The sequence below is a fragment of the Xyrauchen texanus genome, chromosome 10 (assembly GCF_025860055.1).
Source record: "Xyrauchen texanus isolate HMW12.3.18 chromosome 10, RBS_HiC_50CHRs, whole genome shotgun sequence".
NCBI lineage: Eukaryota > Metazoa > Chordata > Actinopteri > Cypriniformes > Catostomidae > Xyrauchen > Xyrauchen texanus.
The window spans coordinates 39,956,424-39,977,828 of NC_068285.1; the positions used below are offsets into that span (position 1 = coordinate 39,956,424).

General features: G+C 38.4%; 1 protein-coding gene across 3 annotated transcripts in view; it reads right to left on the reverse strand.

Annotated features, from left to right (window-relative positions):
• Positions 1-4,399: 4,399 nt before the first annotated feature.
• The window catches only part of LOC127650342 (septin-7), a 78,111-nt gene continuing 61,105 nt past the window's right edge, over positions 4,400-21,405 (reverse strand). For 2 of the 3 annotated variants that reach the window (XM_052135695.1, XM_052135694.1), the window contains exons 4-14: positions 21,253-21,353; positions 20,930-21,064; positions 17,498-17,615; positions 16,721-16,813; positions 15,141-15,237; positions 12,448-12,499; positions 12,112-12,237; positions 11,611-11,631; positions 7,677-7,812; positions 7,321-7,466; positions 4,400-5,565 (exon numbers count right to left, since the gene is read on the reverse strand). In XM_052135695.1, coding sequence (XP_051991655.1) covers positions 5,529-5,565; positions 7,321-7,466; positions 7,677-7,812; positions 11,611-11,631; positions 12,112-12,237; positions 12,448-12,499; positions 15,141-15,237; positions 16,721-16,813; positions 17,498-17,615; positions 20,930-21,064; positions 21,253-21,353 — 1,062 coding nt within the window. In that variant the 3' untranslated portion in view covers positions 4,400-5,528. The remainder of the gene's footprint in view (positions 5,566-7,320; positions 7,467-7,676; positions 7,813-11,610; positions 11,632-12,111; positions 12,238-12,447; positions 12,500-15,140; positions 15,238-16,720; positions 16,814-17,497; positions 17,616-20,929; positions 21,065-21,252; positions 21,354-21,405) is intronic. The other variant, XM_052135696.1, reaches the window with a different exon arrangement.

Here is a 21,405-nt window from a genome sequence, read left to right on the forward strand (position 1 = left end):
CTACGGCCCATCCAAATTGAATTAGTCATTACCTCTAGATGAGGACAATGTTACTTTAATTAGGTGCATGCAGATCTAAAGGGACTAAACAAAACTATTATTCAGATAAACAGACGCAGGAAGTGACCTGTTTGAATAGTATTAGCCTCTGGATAATGATCCAAAACTGACCAGTTCGTGAAAATGATTGCGTGTACCTGGCCAGCGTAGTAGTGCTGGGTTTTCACTCCCTAGTATCCTTATGTTTAGGGGAAGGTGTAGGGATGTGTTTTAGGGTTAGTGACCAATAAGGCTAGGGTTTGGGATGGTAGTAGGGGTGGGCTTTAGGGCTAAGGGCCAACCAGATAGCAGGGAGTCAGAATCTGGTGAACTTCAATGTAGAGAATTAAAAATCAAGTATCCAAATCAAGATAAAGTCTCAAATAATAATCAATAACAATTGGGATCACAACCTAAATTCAAACACTTTTACAATTGGAGTCAAATCAAATTAATAATGTTGTCAGATTTGGTCTAAACTAAACTAAATACTGTTTAAGACGCCACAAACGACATGTGCCCAAAAAGTTGAATGCACAGAAACTTTCACCACTCTACTTGACCAGTGGAGTGGCCCTTATACATTATTGATTAAATATATCAATTCAATTATATATATAAAGAAATTGAATTGGCAACGTGAGAACAGGACATGAAGAGACTTAAAGGAATTTTTTTTATTTACTTAAAAGAATGTTCCGGGTTCAATACAAATGAAGCTCAAACGACAGCATTTGTGGCATAAAGTTGATAACCAAATTTTAGACTTTTTCTTCCAAAAAATCTGGGTTCCAGTGAGGCTCTTACAATAGAAATGAATGGGGGCCGATTTTTAAATGTTAAAATACTCACGGTTTCAAAAGTATGACCACAAGACATAAACAATATGCATGTTAATATGATTATAGTGTGATAAAATCACTTACTAACCTTTTCTGTGATGTTATAGTCAATTTTACAAATTCGTTACCATGACAATGTAATGTCACCAAACAATAAAACCCTAAAATACCTGTAAAATGTATGATTTACACAATTTTACATGAGTTTTAACAGAATTAATGTAAGTGCTTTTATAAAATTATAAGCTTCACATTTCTGTTTAAACCCCCTAAAACCCCCTTTTTTTGTGGTAATCAATATTATGTCATAAACGCTGTAGATTGAGTTTAACATGTACATGTAAAAATAATAATAAAAATCACAATATGGTTTCAGCACTTCATGCTTGAACCCCTAATAATAATAATAATAATAATAACAATATATATATATATAGCGGATAACCCCTCTGTACAATTGTAATGAGAAGAATAGCATCTCAGAATGCATAACATGTTGAATCCTGAGGTGGATGGGCTACAATAGCAGAAGAACACGTCTGGTTCCACTTCTGTCAGCCAAGAACAGAAAGCTGAGGCTGCAGTGGGTACAGGCTCATCAAAACTGCACAGTTAAATTCTACAGAATGTGTGAAAATCCCAAGAGATCAACAGTTACAGAAATACTCAAACCAGCCCATCTGACACCAACAATCCCATTCCCATTTTTTCCCCATTTTGATGGTTGATGTGAAAATTAACTGAAGCTCCTGACCCGTATCTGCGTGATTTCATGGATTGCACTGCTGTCACACGATTGGCTGATTAGATGAATAAGTTTGCAAGGCTGTAAACACATTTTTAGGACTGAGATGAGATGTTTAACAAAATTAACCTTAATTAGCCCAAACGTCTTGTGACAAAATACAACAGTTCATTACAAGACAATGTTATAATTAAGCATAATTTAATAAAACTTCAGTTCTATTTATTGCATGAACATTCCACCCTCATGTGACTCAATTTGACCATGTTACACTGACTGATTAGATTACTTGATTAACAGATGAACCAAAGGTAGGGGAACCGGTAATCGTTCATCATCCTGCACAATTATTGTCCCGTAACCTTCAAACCTGCAACATCTCCGATCATTTTGAGTTAATTTCAGCATCAGGATATACAGTATACATTTATAATCTAGGTGTAATCTTTGGGCACATTGACTTTTCTGTGAAATTCCAGCAACAAGCACCTCTATTGATGTTGAAAACGAGAGTCAGCACTGATTGGGCAAAACAACATTAACTTGATGATCAGGGATAAAGATGACCAATCACAGAAGAGAGTTAAAAGTCATATCATCTGATGAGGGTTTGGTATCTACCCATGGCTGTATGTGTTCTTCTCCCACTGCTTACTTAATGAGTCCATTAGTACAAAGTCTCCATTTGTTTAAATGGGGACAAAAGTTATGTGATGGGAAAGACCAAACACACTCAACAATGTCATCTGTCAGTATAATGGAGCTCATCTCTGTGACCTAAAGACTGTGAATGTGCTGAATCTGCCTCTTAGAATAGCAGGCATGAGACATCTCGCATGAGTTTTTCCCATAACTGAAGTTCAATTATTGTTGGGTGAAATTGTACATAATGTTCCAACTGCATGCCACCGAGAATAATTTTAACTCCTCCCTCATATATGTAATTCACTTCCAATGGATGTTTATGGGGCAAGGCATTCCAGACTGTTTAAAAGCAGAAATGAGAAGCTATTTGAAGCGCAGTATTAATTCTTCTGTACTATAATGTGTTATAAAAGCTGTAAAGTTGTCCGTTCAGCAGTCAGACTTCTAGTTATGCATTATATTGATTGTACTGTAGTTTGATCCATGCAAACAGTCCCTTTCTGATCTCCTTGTGCTTCTCGTGTGAAAGTTACTGGGTTTGTTGGCTAAACTTGGTCATGAAAAGAGTTGAAATGTATATCCTGTATAATATTGCATAGACGAGGTAACTATGTGATTTTGTACATTAGTCTCATGCTAACATTTACAGTATAATGTGTCTGAAGTTTCAAAAAAGTATATATCTGTATTTTAATAATTAATATTTTTTTAACGAGTATTTCCTGTTGTAGTCAAGCCACAGATGCAGTCAACTGAGCTTAACTTATATTGAACCCAGAACATTCCTTTACATCAAGCCCATTTTCAATACCAGTCAATAAGAGAGTCTGTCAATAAGAAACATGGAAAGCAAAGCAGAAATTGAATCAGCCCAACGTAGATTTCTTGAATGCTGGAGGCTGAAAGGAAAAACTGCAGAGAGAGAATGTATATGAAACATTTTAATATGAGATTTGGCACTGTCGTCTGAGATTTTCATTAAAATATTATAAGATTACTCGAGTGAAATTATGCCAAAAAATTAAAAGCTTCTGAGATGAATCATGAATGTAAAAATGCTTGCAGTCATTTAATAGCAACACGAGTTTGACACAAGAAAGATCACTCTGCAAAGCCTGAGAAGCTTGTAGATTTCAATTTACACTTTGGCAGCTTTGCATAAAGTATTTGCTGCCCTCTTCCTGTCAAACCTGTTTATGAACAAGGCATTTACTATTTAGGTCTTAACTGTGTCAATCTCATGAAAACCGGGTCTTACTTAACCCCAACATTTAAGTGGGTGGTGGGGGCATTTTTATATTATTTATAAGACAACAACAATAATAATATAAAAACATTTCAACCCCCCTCAGTCGTCAGCATTGCCTAGTGTGCCTTTAGGGTGGGCAAAATGTTCTCTTTTCGTCTGACTGAGGGGTCCTGCATTTCCTAGCAGATCCAGCTAAGGTGGGCCATAGGACCACACGGGCGGGCCAAACAGTCAAATGGATGGGTGGGGGTGTGGTTGCCAAGGTGGGCCAATTGTCAGAAAAAAACCCCAACTTGTAACACTTGATTTTAAGGGTGCACAATATATCACTTAATTAAGCAGTTATTAATAATTAACTGAATGCAGAGTAACGCTGTCTTAGCCATGATTTACATCTTATTTCATATATTATTTTTGTGTAGGAATTAATTTAACGAATTCTCAATTTCTAATGAACTGAATGCATAATGCTATGTTATAGGCCATATTTTACCATTTAACTTAATAAACGTCTTAATTTAATGTAGAAATGAATGTAGTTAATGATCTGTTTCTGAGATCCACCATATATCAAGTTTACCAAACAATGTTAATCCAGTAATTAAGGCAGATTAGTATTGACTTTACAAATCTATTACTAATAAATTACTATTATCTTCTATTATAGAAATCTGGACTTCGTGTTCTCAAGTGAAATTTGACCAATTCAAGTTATTGGTTGGTTTAGCATTTAATAGTATTGAAGTTTATATAATACAATATTTTGGAGTGTATCTGACCCAGACATGAGATTTACCCACAATCCTTTAATCCTTTGACTGTTAAATTATTGATATGTAGATCGATTTTTCATTAATGACAAACTGCACTGAGAACATTAAAACAACCCATACAATTCAAGTGGCATCATCACAAGTTTATTATGTGACTTTGTACAATTAAAAAAAATAATAAAAGCAAAACCATAAAATGAGGAAATCAAATGATATAAAAAAAGAACTTGCAGATGTACATAACTGAAAGATAACTGGTCTCGGGGAGGCCAGCTCAGGGTGGGAAGAAAAAAAAAACAACAACAACTGGCCAATAATGCCAGCTCACTGTCAGTTAACATGAGGAAGAACAGGACACACACCTAGTGGTCGTCATTAAACATGATCAAATTATTAAAACAGCCTCACAATGCGTTACAAATCCTCGAAGTATTTGCATAATCACGTCTCACAATGGTACTAGACCTTTTTTAAAAGGAGGATTATCTCAAGGCTCTAAATGATGTGCTACCTCAAAAAGGAATAGTTCACCCAAAAATGAGGGTGGTGTAAAATATTCCTTTAATTATGATGTCACAGTAAACAAACAGTGAACTGGAAAGAACAAAAATGATGAATCAATAGTAACTGATGTTATGTTTCATGAATGGCTAAGGTCCATGTCTCAATAATTTAAATTACACAAACATTGGAAGACCTTAACATTTCTGAAAGGGGGAAAAAAAGCCATAAAATGTTGTTTGACAACAGAAATGCCTGAGCTCAGATTCAGCATTTTATTGACCTGGTCAATCAATAAGCAGTTGGAAAGGAGGAAGTGACTTCTGGATCATTAAACAAATGTAAATGATGGAGGAGGGGAATTGGTCGGTTACAGAACAAATCCAAAGTGTTTTTTCTTTCAGATAGTTTTGAGTATTTCTGTGAAGTTCTTTGCAATGTTTTAATTCTCTCAGTTTCTGTAGTCCAGCAAATAAACGCCATATGCTTTTAGATGTGGAAAAACAATGCAAAGGGCAGACAGGGTGAAGTGATTCCAGGTCAATGAGGTGTCCAGAGGTGTGTGATGCTCAAAGCTGCCCCCTCATATACCAACAGGGGAAAAAACTACATCGAATAAACAAAAACAAGGGGCTGTATTTAAATGTATGGTTTTGTTTTTCTTGGTTGGCAGACAGACAGAGGGTCCAGACTGGTTGAATTGGCAACTAGAATGTGGTGATGGTCCAAGAATTTTAAAATATCTTTTTCTTTTTGTTCTTTTCCAAGGTCCTTTAGGATTGAAGAGAAATTGAGGAAAAGAGAAATTAGAGGGGGGCAAACATTAATAGGAACACTAACAATTATAATCTAGTCACAGAAAATCATAAGCTGATATGGTAAATAACTACTGGTCATACACTTGATCGAAACGTTTCTCATGATCTTAAAAATCTGTACACTTAAATGTTTGAAATTAGTTTTGTAGGAAAAAATATAATTATGCCACCATATTCATTTATTTCAATATAAAACTAAATGGTTTAAGTTTTTGAAATTGTTGACTTGGACCAAATAATAAAGAAAAGCAGCCAATAAGTGCCAACATAGATGTGAACTCCTTCAATACTGTTTAAAAAGCATCACAGTGTGATTCATCAAGAATGACTACTTTGAAGATGCTAAAATATCCATAGTTTTGATAACTTTACTATTATTCTAAAATGTGGAAAATAATAATAAATAATGAGTAAGTGACAACTTTTGACCGGTAATGTATATGTATTTGTGAGTCTGTGTGTGTTTGAAAATCAGATAATGGCTCTGTTTAAACCCTAGTGTGCTGCTTTAATGTCTGCTGTCTACTTGGGCAGCTATCTTAAAAGAGAGCATCTTCACCCAAATGAATCCTCTTTAGCAACTGAAAGATGATGCTCTTAATGAATAGCAGTTCTATTTTTTCAGTGTTTCTCAGTCTGTCCTAGTTCGTACTTTTCTCGGCAATTTGCAACTATTTTTTGTGACGTGTCTCATTTCACTGTCTCCTTGAGATTAATTGAATTGAAGTTTTTGATTCACTAAAAAGAACCAGCTAGTAGGAGTCAATCGTTCAGTAGGAAGTGCTGTTATTGTGTTGTAGGGTTAGGGTAAAAGAGTCATTTGTTTGATAAACAGACTACACTTGTCACGCTGTTTTGTGCAATAGATTCAAAAGAATCAACTCATAAGAGTCATCTGTTCAGGAATCTGATTTCACTGTATGTTACGTGCAATAGATTCAAAAGAATCAACTCATAAGAGTCATCTGTTCTGGAATCTGACTGCACTGTATGTTATGTGCAATAGATTCAAAAGAATCATCTCATAAGAGTCATCTGTTCAGGAATCTGACTACACTGGCTGTGCTGTAAGCTCCGCACAATAGTTTCAAAAGAATCGACTCATAAGAGTCATCTGTTCAGGAATCTGACTGCACTGTATGTTATGTGCAATAGATTCAAAAGAATCAACTCATAAGATTCATCTGTTCAGGAATCTGACTGCATTGTATGTTATGTGCAATAGATTCAAAAGAATCAACTCATAAGATTCATCTGTTCAGGAATCTGACTGCACTGTATGTTATGTGCAATAGATTCAAAAGAATCAACTCATAAGATTCATCTGTTCAGGAATCTGACTGCACTGTATGTTATGTGCAATAGATTCAAAAGGATCATCTCATAAGAGTAATTTGTTGACTACACTGACTGGTGCTGTATGTTCCACACTGTAGTTTCAAAAGAATCGACTCGTAAGAGTCATTCATTCAGAAATCTGACTACACTGGCTGTGCTGTATGTTTTCGCACTGAAGAATCTATTATATTAATATACATGGGAATCGAACTACACTTTTCACTGATAATACACACTTCATCTTTAAGGTAATGTAATTTAGCTGCCTTCTGTTTAAAACATCTTTTGCATGAAGAATGAACCTTTGATGCTTAAAAATGTTCCCTAGCTAGGCAGCTCACTAGGTCTTGAAAACAGTGCTGGTATGTACCTGGAAGCGTCCAGCTTCTGCTGCTCCAGCACGCGTTGTTGAGCCTCCCAGCTGACCTTCTCCTCCTCTAACTGACGTCTTTTCTCCTCCAGCTCCATGTGCTGAGCCTCCAGATTCTTCTTCATCTGCTCGTGACGACGCTGCAGCTAAACAGAACAAAACAAGAAGACTCAAACTCACCATGGAATACTAGACTACTTATTGCCTAAAGTGCAGAACACATTGTATGCAGCATCCTATTTAACTAGTACATGAAACAGGATGTTTTATGCAATTATAAATGCAGGGGGTCAGGAACTGGCTAGTTAGAAGGGTCCTGTTAACCACTGTTGTGTGTGTGTGTGTGTGAGGAGTACCTCTGCCTCAGAGTCTTTGAGTTTCTGGATCTTCTCTTTAACCTTCATCTCAAACACCTGCTCCATCTCCATCTCCATCTTCTTCATCTTTGTCACATGCTCTCTTCTCTCCTCCTCCATCTGTGCCAGGGGGCTCCTACATTCACGCACCCATACACAAAGATGCGTACAACAAATTAATTCATCAGATTGTCCTGAGGCTCGACATTACAAACATAAATTCACTTGTGAGACTGGAGAGGAGGAAAGAGCAGAACGTGGAATGGAAGGCTTTAGGACCCAGAGCAGTGAAACTGTCCGACGGGTGAAAGTTAGTAAGTTGTATCGCAGCTGTGTTAGTGTGCAGCAGCAAGATCAACACTGCTCAAGCAGCATGGGGACCCACAGAAGCCTGGGATTCATTTAATAAACACTCATCAGAGAGACAAATAGTCTGAAGCTGGATTAATTAAGACCTGTTCACATCATTCACCAAAAAATGCTTTAACACAAGAAACATTCCAAAAAAATTACACAAAGCAAAAAACTAAAATCCAATAAAAAAAATAAAAAAGCAAAATACAAAACAAACAAATACAAACACACACACACACACACACACACACACACACACACACACAAAAAACACAATACACACAATAGAAAATAAAAAAAACACAATCATAATGCACACAAACATAAAAAAAACAAACAAACAACAACAAAGAAAAACCCAACGATACAAAAACTGAAACACAACAAAACAGAAAACTAACCAAACAAACAAAAACAGATTCAACAAAGCAAAACAAACACACACACAACAAAAATGAGAACAAACACACAACAACACACCAAAACAAACCAAAGACACAGACACATACAGACACCTAGTATCTCAAACACACACAACAATGTAAAAAACAAACCAAACAAAAACAACAAAAATAATCAAAAACACAAAATACATGCATATAAAAAACAACAAACATTTCTGAAGGGGCTCTCAGAGATGCAATGTTTTGTTGTAAAAATCTTGTCATGCTGAAATCTTGTGCTACTTAGATTAAAAATTGAGTCTTAAGTGTGTGAAAATTCTAAGAATGATGCCATTTTACTCTTATTCCTCGACTTATGAAGAAGTGTGATTCATAAAGGTTCATAAGTGTTAAGCCTTGGTGTCAGCTCCTAAATGGTTTAAGAGTGCTGGAGAGGTCTACTAATTTAGTTAGGAGTAGCACAATGACTTATGTGGAGACAACACACTCCACAACAATGAAAGAATGTGTTGGACTTGTAATAGTGGAATTTGGGCAAATGTGTTCCATATCAGCTAAATGAAATATATATATACACTCACCTAAAGGATTATTAGGAACACCTGTTCAATTTCTCATTAATGCAATTATCTAATCAACCAATCACATGGCAGTTGCTTCAATGCATTTAGGGGTGTGGTCCTGGTCAAGACAATCTCCTGAACTCCAAACTGAATGTCAGAATGGGAAAGAAAGGTGATTTAAGCAATTTTGAGCGTGGCATGGTTGTTGGTGCCAGACGGGCCGGTCTGAGTATTTCACAATCTGCTCAGTTACTGGGGTTTTCACGCACAACCATTTCTAGGGGTTACAAAGAATGGTGTGAAAAGGGAAAAACATCCAGTATGCGGCAGTCCTGTGGGCGAAAATGCCTTGTTGATGCTAGAGGTCAGAGGAGAATGGGCCGACAGATTCAAGCTGATAGAAGAGCAACTTTGCCTGAAATAACCACTCGTTACAACCGAGGTATGCAGCAAAGCATTTGTGAAGCCACAACACGCACAACCTTGAGGCGGATGGGCTACAACAGCAGAAGACCCCACCGGGTACCACTCATCTCCATTACAAATAGGAAAAAGAGGCTACAATTTGCAAGAGCTCACCAAAATTGGACAGTTGAAGACTGGAAAAATGTTGCCTGGTCTGATGAGTCTCGATTTCTGTTGAGACATTCAGATGGTAGAGTCAGAATTTATATATACACTCACCTAAAGGATTATTAGGAACACCATACTAATACTGTGTTTGACCCCCTTTCGCCTTCAGAACTGCCTTAATTCTACGTGGCATTGATTCAACAAGGTGCTGAAAGCATTCTTTAGAAATGTTGGCCCATATTGATAGGATAGCATCTTGCAGTTGACGGAGATTTGTGGGATGCACATCCAGGGCACGAAGCTCGCGTTCCACCACATCCCAAAGATGCTCTATTGGGTTGAGATCTGGTGACTGTGGGTACAGTGAACTCATTGTCATGTTCAAGAAACCAATTTGAAATGATTCGAGCTTTGTGACATGGTGCATTATCCTGCTGGAAGTAGCCATCAGAGGATGGGTACATGGTGGCCATAAAGGGATGGACATGGTCAGAAACAATGCTCAGGTAGGCCGTGGCATTTAAACGATGCCCAATTGGCACTAAGGGGCCTAAAGTGTGCCAAGAAAACATCCCCCACACCATTACACCACCACCACCAGCCTGCACAGTGGTAACAAGGCATGATGGATCCATGTTCTCATTCTGTTTACGCCAAATTCTGACTCTATCATCTGAATGTCTCAACAGAAATCGAGACTCATCAGACCAGGCAACATTTTTCCAGTCTTCAACTGTCCAATTTTGGTGAGCTCTTGCAAATTGTAGCCTCTTTTTCCTATTTGTAATGGAGATGAGTGGTACCCGGTGGGGTCTTCTGCTGTTGTAGCCCATCCGCCTCAAGGTTGTGCGTGTTGTGGCTTCACAAATGCTTTGCTGCATACCTCGGTTGTAACGAGTGGTTATTTCAGGCAAAGTTGCTCTTCTATCAGCTTGAATCAGTCGGCCCATTCTCCTCTGACCTCTAGCATCAACAAGGCATTTTCGCCCACAGGACTGCCGCATACTGGATGTTTTTCCCTTTTCACACCATTCTTTGTAACCCCTAGAAATGGTTGTGCGTGAAAACCCCAGTAACTGAACAGATTGTGAAATACTCAGACCGGCCCGTCTGGCACCAACAACCATGCCACGCTCAAAATTGCTTAAATCACCTTTCTTTCCCATTCTGACATTCAGTTTGGAGTTCAGGAGATTGTCTTGACCAGGACCACACCCCTAAATGCATTGAAGCAACTGCCATGTGATTGGTTGATTAGATAATTGCATTGAGAAATTGAACAGGTGTTCCTAATAATCCTTTAGGTGAGTGTGTATATATATATATATATATATATATATATATATATATATATATATATATATATATATCCATATATGGATTTAATTGCAGCACATTTTTTCATTCAGCTGGGACATATTACCCTTGCAGGCTCACTATTGGCTGATTCAGTGGTTGAGGGCGTCATCCATTTTGGTCAACATCACTGTAGTCCTTTTTTCACAACACTTAAGTGTCACCTCAGTCAGCACCTAAGAATCAGTCTTAGACTTTGCTGAAAGTTGCTTTTAGCATCTTAGAGCTCCCACTCTTACACAAGTCGTACTCTTTGCTAAAAATCTATCGACACTTAAGTCAAAGCTCAAGTATATTCTTAAGAGCATTTCTGAGAAGTTTCATGCATACAGTCCCAGGACAACCCATGCAAACCTCCAAACCAGATAACCGCAGAAACCTGTCCTGAATTTTCCTATACTGTTACTAACATTTAATCATTTAAGAAAACCTTTATTACATTGGATGAGTGTCCTTAAACTGGCTACATTAAGAAGGATATCTAAGGAATGTCTAGAGAACTACAACACAGAACAGCATTTAACAGAGTTCCTAACACTGAACACACAGCTGGAACTGTAGTTAAAGACAGTAAGGAACATCTGAGCAGGTGCAGGACTCTGAATGTGGACAGACAAAGAGAACGAGGGAGAAACAGAACAGAGGAAAGTACGAAGCACAAGTGAACTTGTGCATGACACTTACATGCCTTCACCTGTGTCAAATCTAAAATCAAAAGAACACACACAAACACTTAGCATGCTCAAACTGTACAATGTGTTAGAAAAAAAAGCAACGGTAGCAGCTGAATGTATTTCTATAGTTCCCCTTGTGTTTGGTTAAGATGGGGACTCTTCCGGTAGACAGTCTTTAGATACACATGTGTGAGGGTGAATGTGAATAATTGGTTATCATGCGTTTGGACTATGTAGGGTTAGTGACAGCTCTGTGCTGAGGGTGAACAGCTATGCTGGCTTTAGTGTTTTAGTGTATATCAGTCTGGCTGTGGGGTTGAGGGGTTATGACCTTTGTACTCTGATCCTTTGCCTCCATATCACAAACATAGACATGAAAACATAATGATCAACTTCATGTATCATAAACGGACATAAGAAAACAGCATTGGCAATGTCTGTGAACAACTATTAACAGTATTTTCTTGGGTTTGGATTACAGAAGGAACAAAAGACACACAAACAAACTCACTTCGTGAGCTGTCCTTTGCTCTTGTTGTTGTCTACCCCGTTGTAGGTGACAGCAGCCAGCTTCCTGCTGCGGTAGTTCTCATAATGCACATTGTTGGTCACGTCCTTCAGGTCCTGCATGTGAGTTCTGATTGGGTGGAAAAAGAAATGATAAGTAACAGATTAAATCCTCAGCCTGTACACAGCAAGTCATTTATTAGAGTTGTCTCTGTCTATTATGGATGCTTGGATGGTCTGAACAGGTGACCTGACTGATCAGGGGTCAGTTTGAAAGACTTATGTGAATTCCAGCACACTCATCTGGTATTAGTGATGATGAAGAATCAGAGTTACATACCTGATGAGCATGTTTCGAAGGATTGTGAAGTCGCAGTGCTCCCCATTCTCCACTAGAAAAAGAGAAGATGATGATATGAAGATGTATCATCGAAGATACTTACAACATAACAAACACCTACATTCAAAATATATTAAGTGACATAAGATGCAAAATGACAGGTTATTTTTAATGCTGCAATGAGCATAAAACTTGTACGAGTATGATTAATAACCGTGTGTGCAAAGTTCGAGATAAGGAAGTTGTTCCAAGTAAATAAATGTTTCCAAATCATTGCACATTACAAGTAGTATGGTGAAGGGGCCTTAATGTTGACTATTTCCAGTGAATATTCAAAGTATGTACTGTGCATACTTTTGAGGTTAATATTTTCCCCAACCCCTTTGCACTACTTGAGGATAGTTTTGCAATGCTTCTTTGATGGTGTAATCAAATGCATTAGAATGGCATTAATGTATATATATATTGTCTTAAGTCCTTCTTAGCACTATACAGCTACCACCATAGAATGCACTTTACATAATTCCATCAAGGCTTTCCATATTCAGCCTTACTCTGCTAACTGATTTTGCAATACACACACTGTCCAGCAGGTGGCATCAGAGCTGGCAGTGACTTGTGACTCCTGCTGCATGAGCCCTCCTTCACAACCACATGCCATCTGTGTGCTTACATGCTGCTCAAAGTATTCAAGACATTCAAATCTCACCAGATCGATCCATCCATCCATCTGTGTAACTACCCACCTATCCATTTACCAATCCATCTATTCATTGTTCTATCATCTACCTCCTACCTATTGATTACCTATCAAGCTACATTTTTACCTCTCCTTTTACCCCTCTAACTACCTATTTTACCTATCAATTTTATTTCACCCATCTTGTCTATTAATTCTCCCATTTCCAACATAACTTTCTACCTTCCATCCATTTATCCTCCTACCACTCAACCTACCTATATTTGTACTTTTCTACCTACCTACCTACCTACCTACCTACCTACCTACCAACCAAACTGCCTACCTTTCTACCATCTTACTAGGGCTGGGAGATATGGCTGCAAAAATTATATCTGGATATTTTTCAGCTTATTGACTGAATTCAATATCTTGATAATTATGTATTTGCTCTTAAATAGCATTAAAAAAAATTCTTCTTTATTTAGAGGAACTAAAATTTCAACCAAATAGACATTGTTCACTCACACACTTTTTGGAGCCCTGTTGAATTTGATTATGACACAATGTAATACTTAATGATTCATATTATTGTTTTTATAATTATGAGCATTACATTTGTTTTCTATGAAAGTAAATCATCTTTATTTCTATATTTTATTACCTTATCTCTGATACAGTGTCCTGTTTTTTTAGAATAACTTTCAGTGGTTACATATGTGTGAATGTGTGAACCTGCAGAGTGTTGCTTTCACAATGCACGTGAACTGCTCTGAGACAGTTTAAAAGAGTGTATCATGATCCACGCACGCTCACACATACATTTGTTGGATTTAATCAAAGCCTTTTGCGGTTTAATAATCACATATGACAATACTGAGTTTTTAATGTTATTTAATAACTGTGCAGCCTCGAAAGCTTAAAATTAGTCAAATGACGCACACTTTGGGAAGCACAGTTTGCACATAACACACACTACAATCCTGCGATATATGTTGCTAATTTTATATCGCCAGCAAAACCACCTCAATAATATGTTGAATATTTGATATATCACCCAGCCCTAACATAGTGGCCACAATGACACGATAAACTTGGACACTGTAACCCTGCTCTGAGTTCAGTTCACCGAGAGGCTTTGGCTAAAACAACTCTGGTGATTTCACAGGTCAAAGAGTCGAGAATAGAAGGGCAGATCTGGACTGACATCAGCTCAAGACAAATCGCTTTAGAAAAACCTCTGGGCTCAACAGGAACTTTCACAGGAAGTGCAAACGTGATGTGACAGCTTTTACATTGATTGGAATAGAGTGAGCAGAAGTTACAAGGAGTAACATCACAGCAAGCATCCCAAACATTTGCTTGAAGTGCATGAGTTTAGAAATATCAGCGGACTTTCATCTTCAAAGCTTCATTCATGGCTCCAGCAGAGCTCATATTTCATACTGTACGTTTACAGTGTATGTGACAGGCCCTCCAAGAGAAACATCAAAGGACACACACTTCCTGTTTGCAGATCTACAGGCTCACTTTTTGTACAAGTCCTTTTTTCATTAACTAGCACTTTAGTTCCCAGTTCACATCCCTTCCTTCCAGCTTGTTTTCATTCACACACTTGTAAGAATGCAAGCCTTGCCAGTTAAAGGGATACTTCAACCAAAAATGAAGGAAGTAATGAAGGAAAAAAATTGTGTGCAACTTTAACAATCACTTGATTTTTCACTGTCAGAGTCTATCCTGAATGATTCCCTGGAGGCTAAACATAATTTGGTGAATGTGTCACATATAAAGGCATCTTGTACTGATTAAATGGCTGATGTTTCTGATAGACGTGATGACTCCAGCTTAGAAAAAAGCTAAAGTTGTTGTTTAACTTTGATATGAAGTAACACAGATCTCGTGGACACTGCATCAGAGTGACATGGGAAAGATCTGCCGTGTACTTGTGTATAACACCACCCCGAGGGCCTGTTTTACCCTACAAACACACACTCAGTGACCTTTCACCCCTTACCTTCTGCCACGCCCCAGGGGTACTGCCGCCCTCGTACACGCTTCCCATTGACCTCGATGATGGTGTTGCTGCCCACCACAGCCAGAGGCAGACGGTCCTAAAGGACACAAAATCACACACATACTGTATATATACATATTCACATATGTAACATGTAAAAATGTAAAGAGAGAAAGAGACTGGTAAAGCACGGTCACAGATTCAGGCAGCTGATATTGACTCTTCATCATAGTCTGTGTGTGTGTCTGTTTGACCTATTTGCCTGGTAGAGTGAGTTAAAGAGCCAATATTTGATCAGTTAATGCTCTGCGAGTGAGGACTGAGCATGTGGAGTGACGTGGGAGTGAATCCCTTAAATTACTGTTCTAGGGGTCACTCCCAAACTGCGATGGTTGACATTAACATGGTTAACATTTCCCTCTTGCGGCTGTAAAAAAAGAAACAAGAACGGCAATTTTTGACCAAAGTGTTGATGACAAATAAGGTTGCCCAAGATGATAAAAATAGGAAACAGCAATCATTAATATATTTATTTTTATTTTTTATTTCATCATAACGTTTGTAACTTTTCTTATTTTTTTATTTTATTTTAAATCTCTGGATGGTTACATCACTAATGTATTTTTTTATTTAAGCCCCATAAAAATATATAAAAATGATTTTGAGCTCAGAAATTAAAAACTTGTTCATCATAGTAGATGTGTATTCACAACTCTGTTTTTTGTTTCGCTTCCACCACACCTTCAGGGGTTACTTCATGCGTTTTTACTGATCGTATTGCAATCGAGGTGGTGATGGTTCGAACGTGGTTTGAGCTGATCAGATTTATATCCATCGCAAATCCGTCTTGGAGGGCATTTACACTTTTCATAATCGGATAACAGTCCGATCAGCAAAAATGAATGAAGTGACCAAGTGTAAATGCCCCTTCAGATCAGCTGTCAGCATCCAAAAGAATTGCGTGACTGCATTAACAACCTGTTGTTCAGTTCAGTACACAATATTTATTTATATTTTCTATCCCCTTTTCTCCCAATTTGGAATGCCCAATTCCCACTACTTAGTAGGTTCTAGTGGTGGCGTGGTTACTCACCTCAATCCGGGAGGTGGAGGACAAGTCTCAGTTGCCTCCGCTTCTGAGAAAGTCAATCCGCTCATCTTATGTGGCTCATTGTGCATGACACCGTGGAGATTCCCAGCATGCGGAGGCTCATGCTATTCTCCACGATCCACGCACAACTTACCACATGCCCCATTGAGAGTGAGAACCACTAATTGCGACCACAAGGAGGTTACCCCATGTGACTCTACCCTTACTAGCAACCGGGCCAATTTAGATGCTTAGGAGACCTGGCTGGATTCACTCAGCCACCATGGATTCGAACTGACGACTCCAGGGGTAGCGTCAATACTCGCCGAGCTACCCTGGCCCCCATACACACTATTTAATGAAAATGCAGTTGTCACTTCCAAAAATAGCAGAATTCAGCGTGTACAAAACAGGATTAAGAAGAGCAGTGACAACCATAAGAGTGTCAGAACAGTAAATAAATAATCAACGGTGGAGAACACACACAAACCTTGATCTTCTTCACTAGCTTGCTCTCCTCTTCATCGTCTGTCTCTGGGAACTCGTAGATTTTGATCTTGTGTTCCTGGATCTCTCTCATTATCTGGGAAAAGAGCAAAACAAAAAGAGTGAGGCATAAAGAGTAAAAATAGTACAGGCACATCAAAACGACGGTTTTAGCAGCTTGGTATATCCAAGCAGACTTTAGACTCTCAGTGTCACTGGTTTGGGATTGCAACTTTCATGCAAAGTGGAGATCTGCTCCCAAAATATTCAGCAGAATCACAGATTTATGTGCTCTTATGAAGAGTTTTCATGGCAGATAATGTTTGCAGCACTACTCAAAACATGTTACATGCAAACCAGTCACTTAAGCTTTTTTGAAGATGTGAAACTATCCCACATGGATCGTTCCAAACACTAGGAATGCTTTCAGGATGGTGTGATGTGTGACATAACTCCAGTTTCAATGCAGTGCTCTGTTGATCAGCCAATATCAAAATGAATGGAGTGTAAAAGCTTATTCATGCTACCACATTTGTAACAAATTTACCTTAAAGGCAACATATCATGGAAAACCAGTGTTTAGTCTTACTAAAAAAAAATAAAATAATAATAATAAAAAAGGTCAGGCAAAGGTGAGAGAATGGATGGAAAATGTAAAGTAAAACTAAATTACAAAATTCTTGATGCAAGAATCCATGGCGGTCTTCAGGGTACAAAATAAGAAATTACAAAAGTTTCAAATATGGCTGAGAATTTCATTTGCACATATGAACAAACTCACCTGCTTCTTGAACTGTTGGCACTCCTCTGGAGTCAGTGTGTCTGCTTTAGCGATGAGCGGGATGATGTTCACTTTTTCATGTAATCGTTTCATGAACTCAATATCCAGTGGTTTCAGTCTGATAGAGAGAGAATGTGAGGGTTTAATGTTTCAAATTGAACTAAGCACGAGTCCAAAAACAGCCCCACAGGTCTGTACACAACAGTAGTGAGGTATCATCACTTTGCTTAACTTGTAGCTCGGCTCGTAGTAAAGTCACATGTGCTGCGAGGAGAGCAATAAATAAAATGTCAGGAAATTCATTTGTCCCTCAGTCCACTCAGACAGTGTGACTTGACGGGATTTCAGTTGTTACACACATATGCAAACACACTTTATTCTCATCAGCAGGTGAAAATAGTTACTTTTAGGTCTCTGTACAAAATTAACACCGCTTACTGCCGCTTTACACTGAATATGTTTGTTTATCTTCTATTTTGTTACTACATCCCTATCATGTACATTCTGGCATTCAATCCATCGTATTTTCGCACGGTGTTGCACACTGGACTGTGACCATGCAGCCGCGGCTTGCAAGCTCTCTGCCGGCTGAACTCCACCTTGTGTTCTCGCTTGCAGTTCGAAGTCGCACCGCTTATCCGTGAGAGCTGCTTGTCATAGTGGTTTGTTTCATCACTCTGGACTATAATGTTGACTTGGGCTCTGTTATTGTCTAAGTATATTGTGTTTGTTGTTTTAGTTTGCTAATTTTGTTTACATGTACTTTTATGTTTGAGCATTGGACATAAAATACACGTTATTATTTTTGTCATTAATAATGGTAGTAACTCGGTCAATTGCATGACACAGGTTGTCGTGTGCTGTCAAAATGGCAGCGCCCATGAGGGGGCGACCCACTCAATGTAACATTAAACAACTGGAGTCTTCACCTCAGGTGAGTGTACTACATTTTCAACATATTTCTAAAAAAAAAATGCTATTCATGTTTTTTGTGTAGAAATATTTTAATAAGCAAATATTTAGTGCAATTATTCCGAACTACATTTTAAAAAGACAATTATTTTTTGTAACATTTAAAATAAACTTTCACATAATTCTGTTGTTATAAATGCTTGTTCAGGAGATGTGAGCTGGTCCTTTCATAAACTACAGGTTTATAAACAAACGGTTTTCTTCTGGCAGATGATAAAATGAGCAAAATGTCCCAATACTTCAGCTACATCAAGAGAAAAAATATAGCATATGGACTTGGATATTTTGATTTGTTGCCAGACCGCAACCATTGAAAACACCCTAGCAATCACCTAGCAATGCCCTAGCAAAAATCCATAACAGCCAAGCAAACCACATAGAAAGACCTGGAAACCACCCAATACATCGCAACATAGTAGCAGAGAGTTTTGCACAAGCATGCACCACTCACAATTTCTTAGACATTTCTAGAAATTTCAGTTAAATATACAATGCACAATATTATAAACAGACTACTCTGGCTAAATATATCTACATTTCAACAGGTTGACATATTGAGGAATTTGGGGGAGAGTTTCAAAGGAAGAATTAGTGATTTTTGGCATAAAATACTCTGAGAAAAATGCAGACAAATTACACTTACATTTCGCCATGTTCTTCATAAAAATTCATAAACAGGCACATGGCAGAAGAGCCAAACTCTGTTATACGTCAGTTTATGTCTTTTGACCGCTGGATTGCTGGAGATTTTACTTACAATAACATAAATAATCAGAGGATGTTTTAGACCAAGGGTCTTCAACAGGGGATCCGCATCCCCCAGGGTGTTCAGGGTGGTAACGCAGAGCGTCAGCAAATTATTGCTTGATCCACCGACGGCATTTGTAATAATCAATCAATCACTCACTCACTCACTCATTCGCACGCACGCAAGTAACCCAAGATGAGAGGAATATGAATTGTAGCCTATCCACATGTTGAAGTCCTTTGCAGCTTTATGCCAAATCTTAAAGTGTGACTAAACCGCACTAGTCAGTAGAAGCATGCAGCCCTGACAAAACCTTCACACAACCACTGCGCATCACAAGCCACTCAAAGCATGACACACATCAGGTTCAGCAGTGCTGCAGTAGAGGGTCGCCTGAGTAAACGCATCTGCTTTGCGTTGGTCACGCTGTGCGTTTGAGCAAATGACAGCCTACAGTTTTTTTTATTATTAGTTGCTATTTACTTTCAGAACAATAGCTTACTTGCCTGGTGTAAATAAATAGTTAGCGCTGAGATTATCAAGCTGACATTCATGGTCCTTAACTTTCCAAACACACAAGACGGTGACTCAAATCAACATAGTCAAACATTAAGTCATTGCAATTTTTTACTCAATGAAATAAACAGTAATTTTGAAATATATGTATAAAATAGATCACTCACATGAGATGAAGACTTAATTTTAGTAACCTTATAAAAGTTTTTATTCTGCATGGAAAGGGCATTTCTGTTTGTCTGTCTGTCTATTTCTTTCTTTTTGGAGGAGGTTTGGCACAGGGATTAACAAAGAATATTAAAAATGTCACTTCATGTAAAAAATGTTGTAGACCCCTGTGGTCCCAGCTGAAAAGACCAGCAAAAACCAGCCTAAGATGGTTGGCTGGTTTTAGCTGGTCACCCCCAGGCTGATCAGTTGGCTGGTTTCAGAGGGGGTTTCAACACTTGAGACCAACTAGCCTCCCAGCTTAAACCATCTTGGCCAGGCTGACCAGTTAAGACCACACTGACCATTTAAGACCACCCTGACCAGCTAAGATCAGCATAACCAGCCTGACAAGCTAAGACCAGCCTGACCAGCTAAAAAAAAAGTGTTCAAAACCCCTTTAAAACCAGCCTGACCAGCTACCTTATGCTGGTTTTAGCTGGTCTTTTCAGCAGGGCAGTATTTAGTGATTATTTCAATGGCTTTGCAATGTAAGAATCATGATGTACATACAATAATATGGTACTGTAGCACCATACATGTGTTTTTATAGGCATAAAACGCAACACTCAATTTTATACAATACGTAACAGGGGTCCCGGCTCCGTCTCTAACTACAAAGGGGTCCTTGGCATAAAAATGGTTGAAGACCCCTGCTTTAGAGCATACAGAAACTCCTCCACAGAAAAAATATATGCCAGAATTGCAGAGGGTGTGTGTTTGTGTGATGAGTTTGTGTGTTTGTTTAAAGAAACATTTCTTTAAATATATGAATCATGTGTCATTATTTAATCACCCAAATGTTGCTCCAAACCGAACTTTCTTCTGTGGAACATCAACGTTCAAATGTTCAGTCTCAGTCACCATTTAGTTTCATTGCATAAGAGGATGCAATAAGAGTGAAAGGTGACTAAGGCCAACAAGAAGGTGTGCAAATTATAAGACAGAATTAGAATTGTGTTATTGACCCCTTTAAATGGAGTACCTACCCATGTCCAGAGGGGGCGATGAAGTACAGACAGCTGTGTACTCTGCTGTCAGGCATCTGGCGTCTGTTGACGCGTGACTCTGCATTGAGGTAATCCTCAAACTTGCTGTCGATGTGATCGGTGACAGGCTGCCAGCTGCATAAACACACAACCAACATTTAGTGTCAGCAACATGCAGTGAGAACTGTTATCACTCACACATAGAGTACACACGCACCCGAGAGCACATGCAATACAAACGACCATCCCTCATTTGTTAATGTGAAGAGGTAATTTGCCCTTTACATGAGAGATGCAGAGATTCTGCACAGAACAAATCTTACCAGTTGCTGTTATCCACGGCATCTCCGAACCCTGGCGTGTCCACAATAGTGAGCAGCAGTTGAACCCCACCCTCTTTAATCAGCACCTTAGACTGCTCCACCTGAGAAACCATGATAAAACACAAGTCACAACACTAACAATCAATACACAAT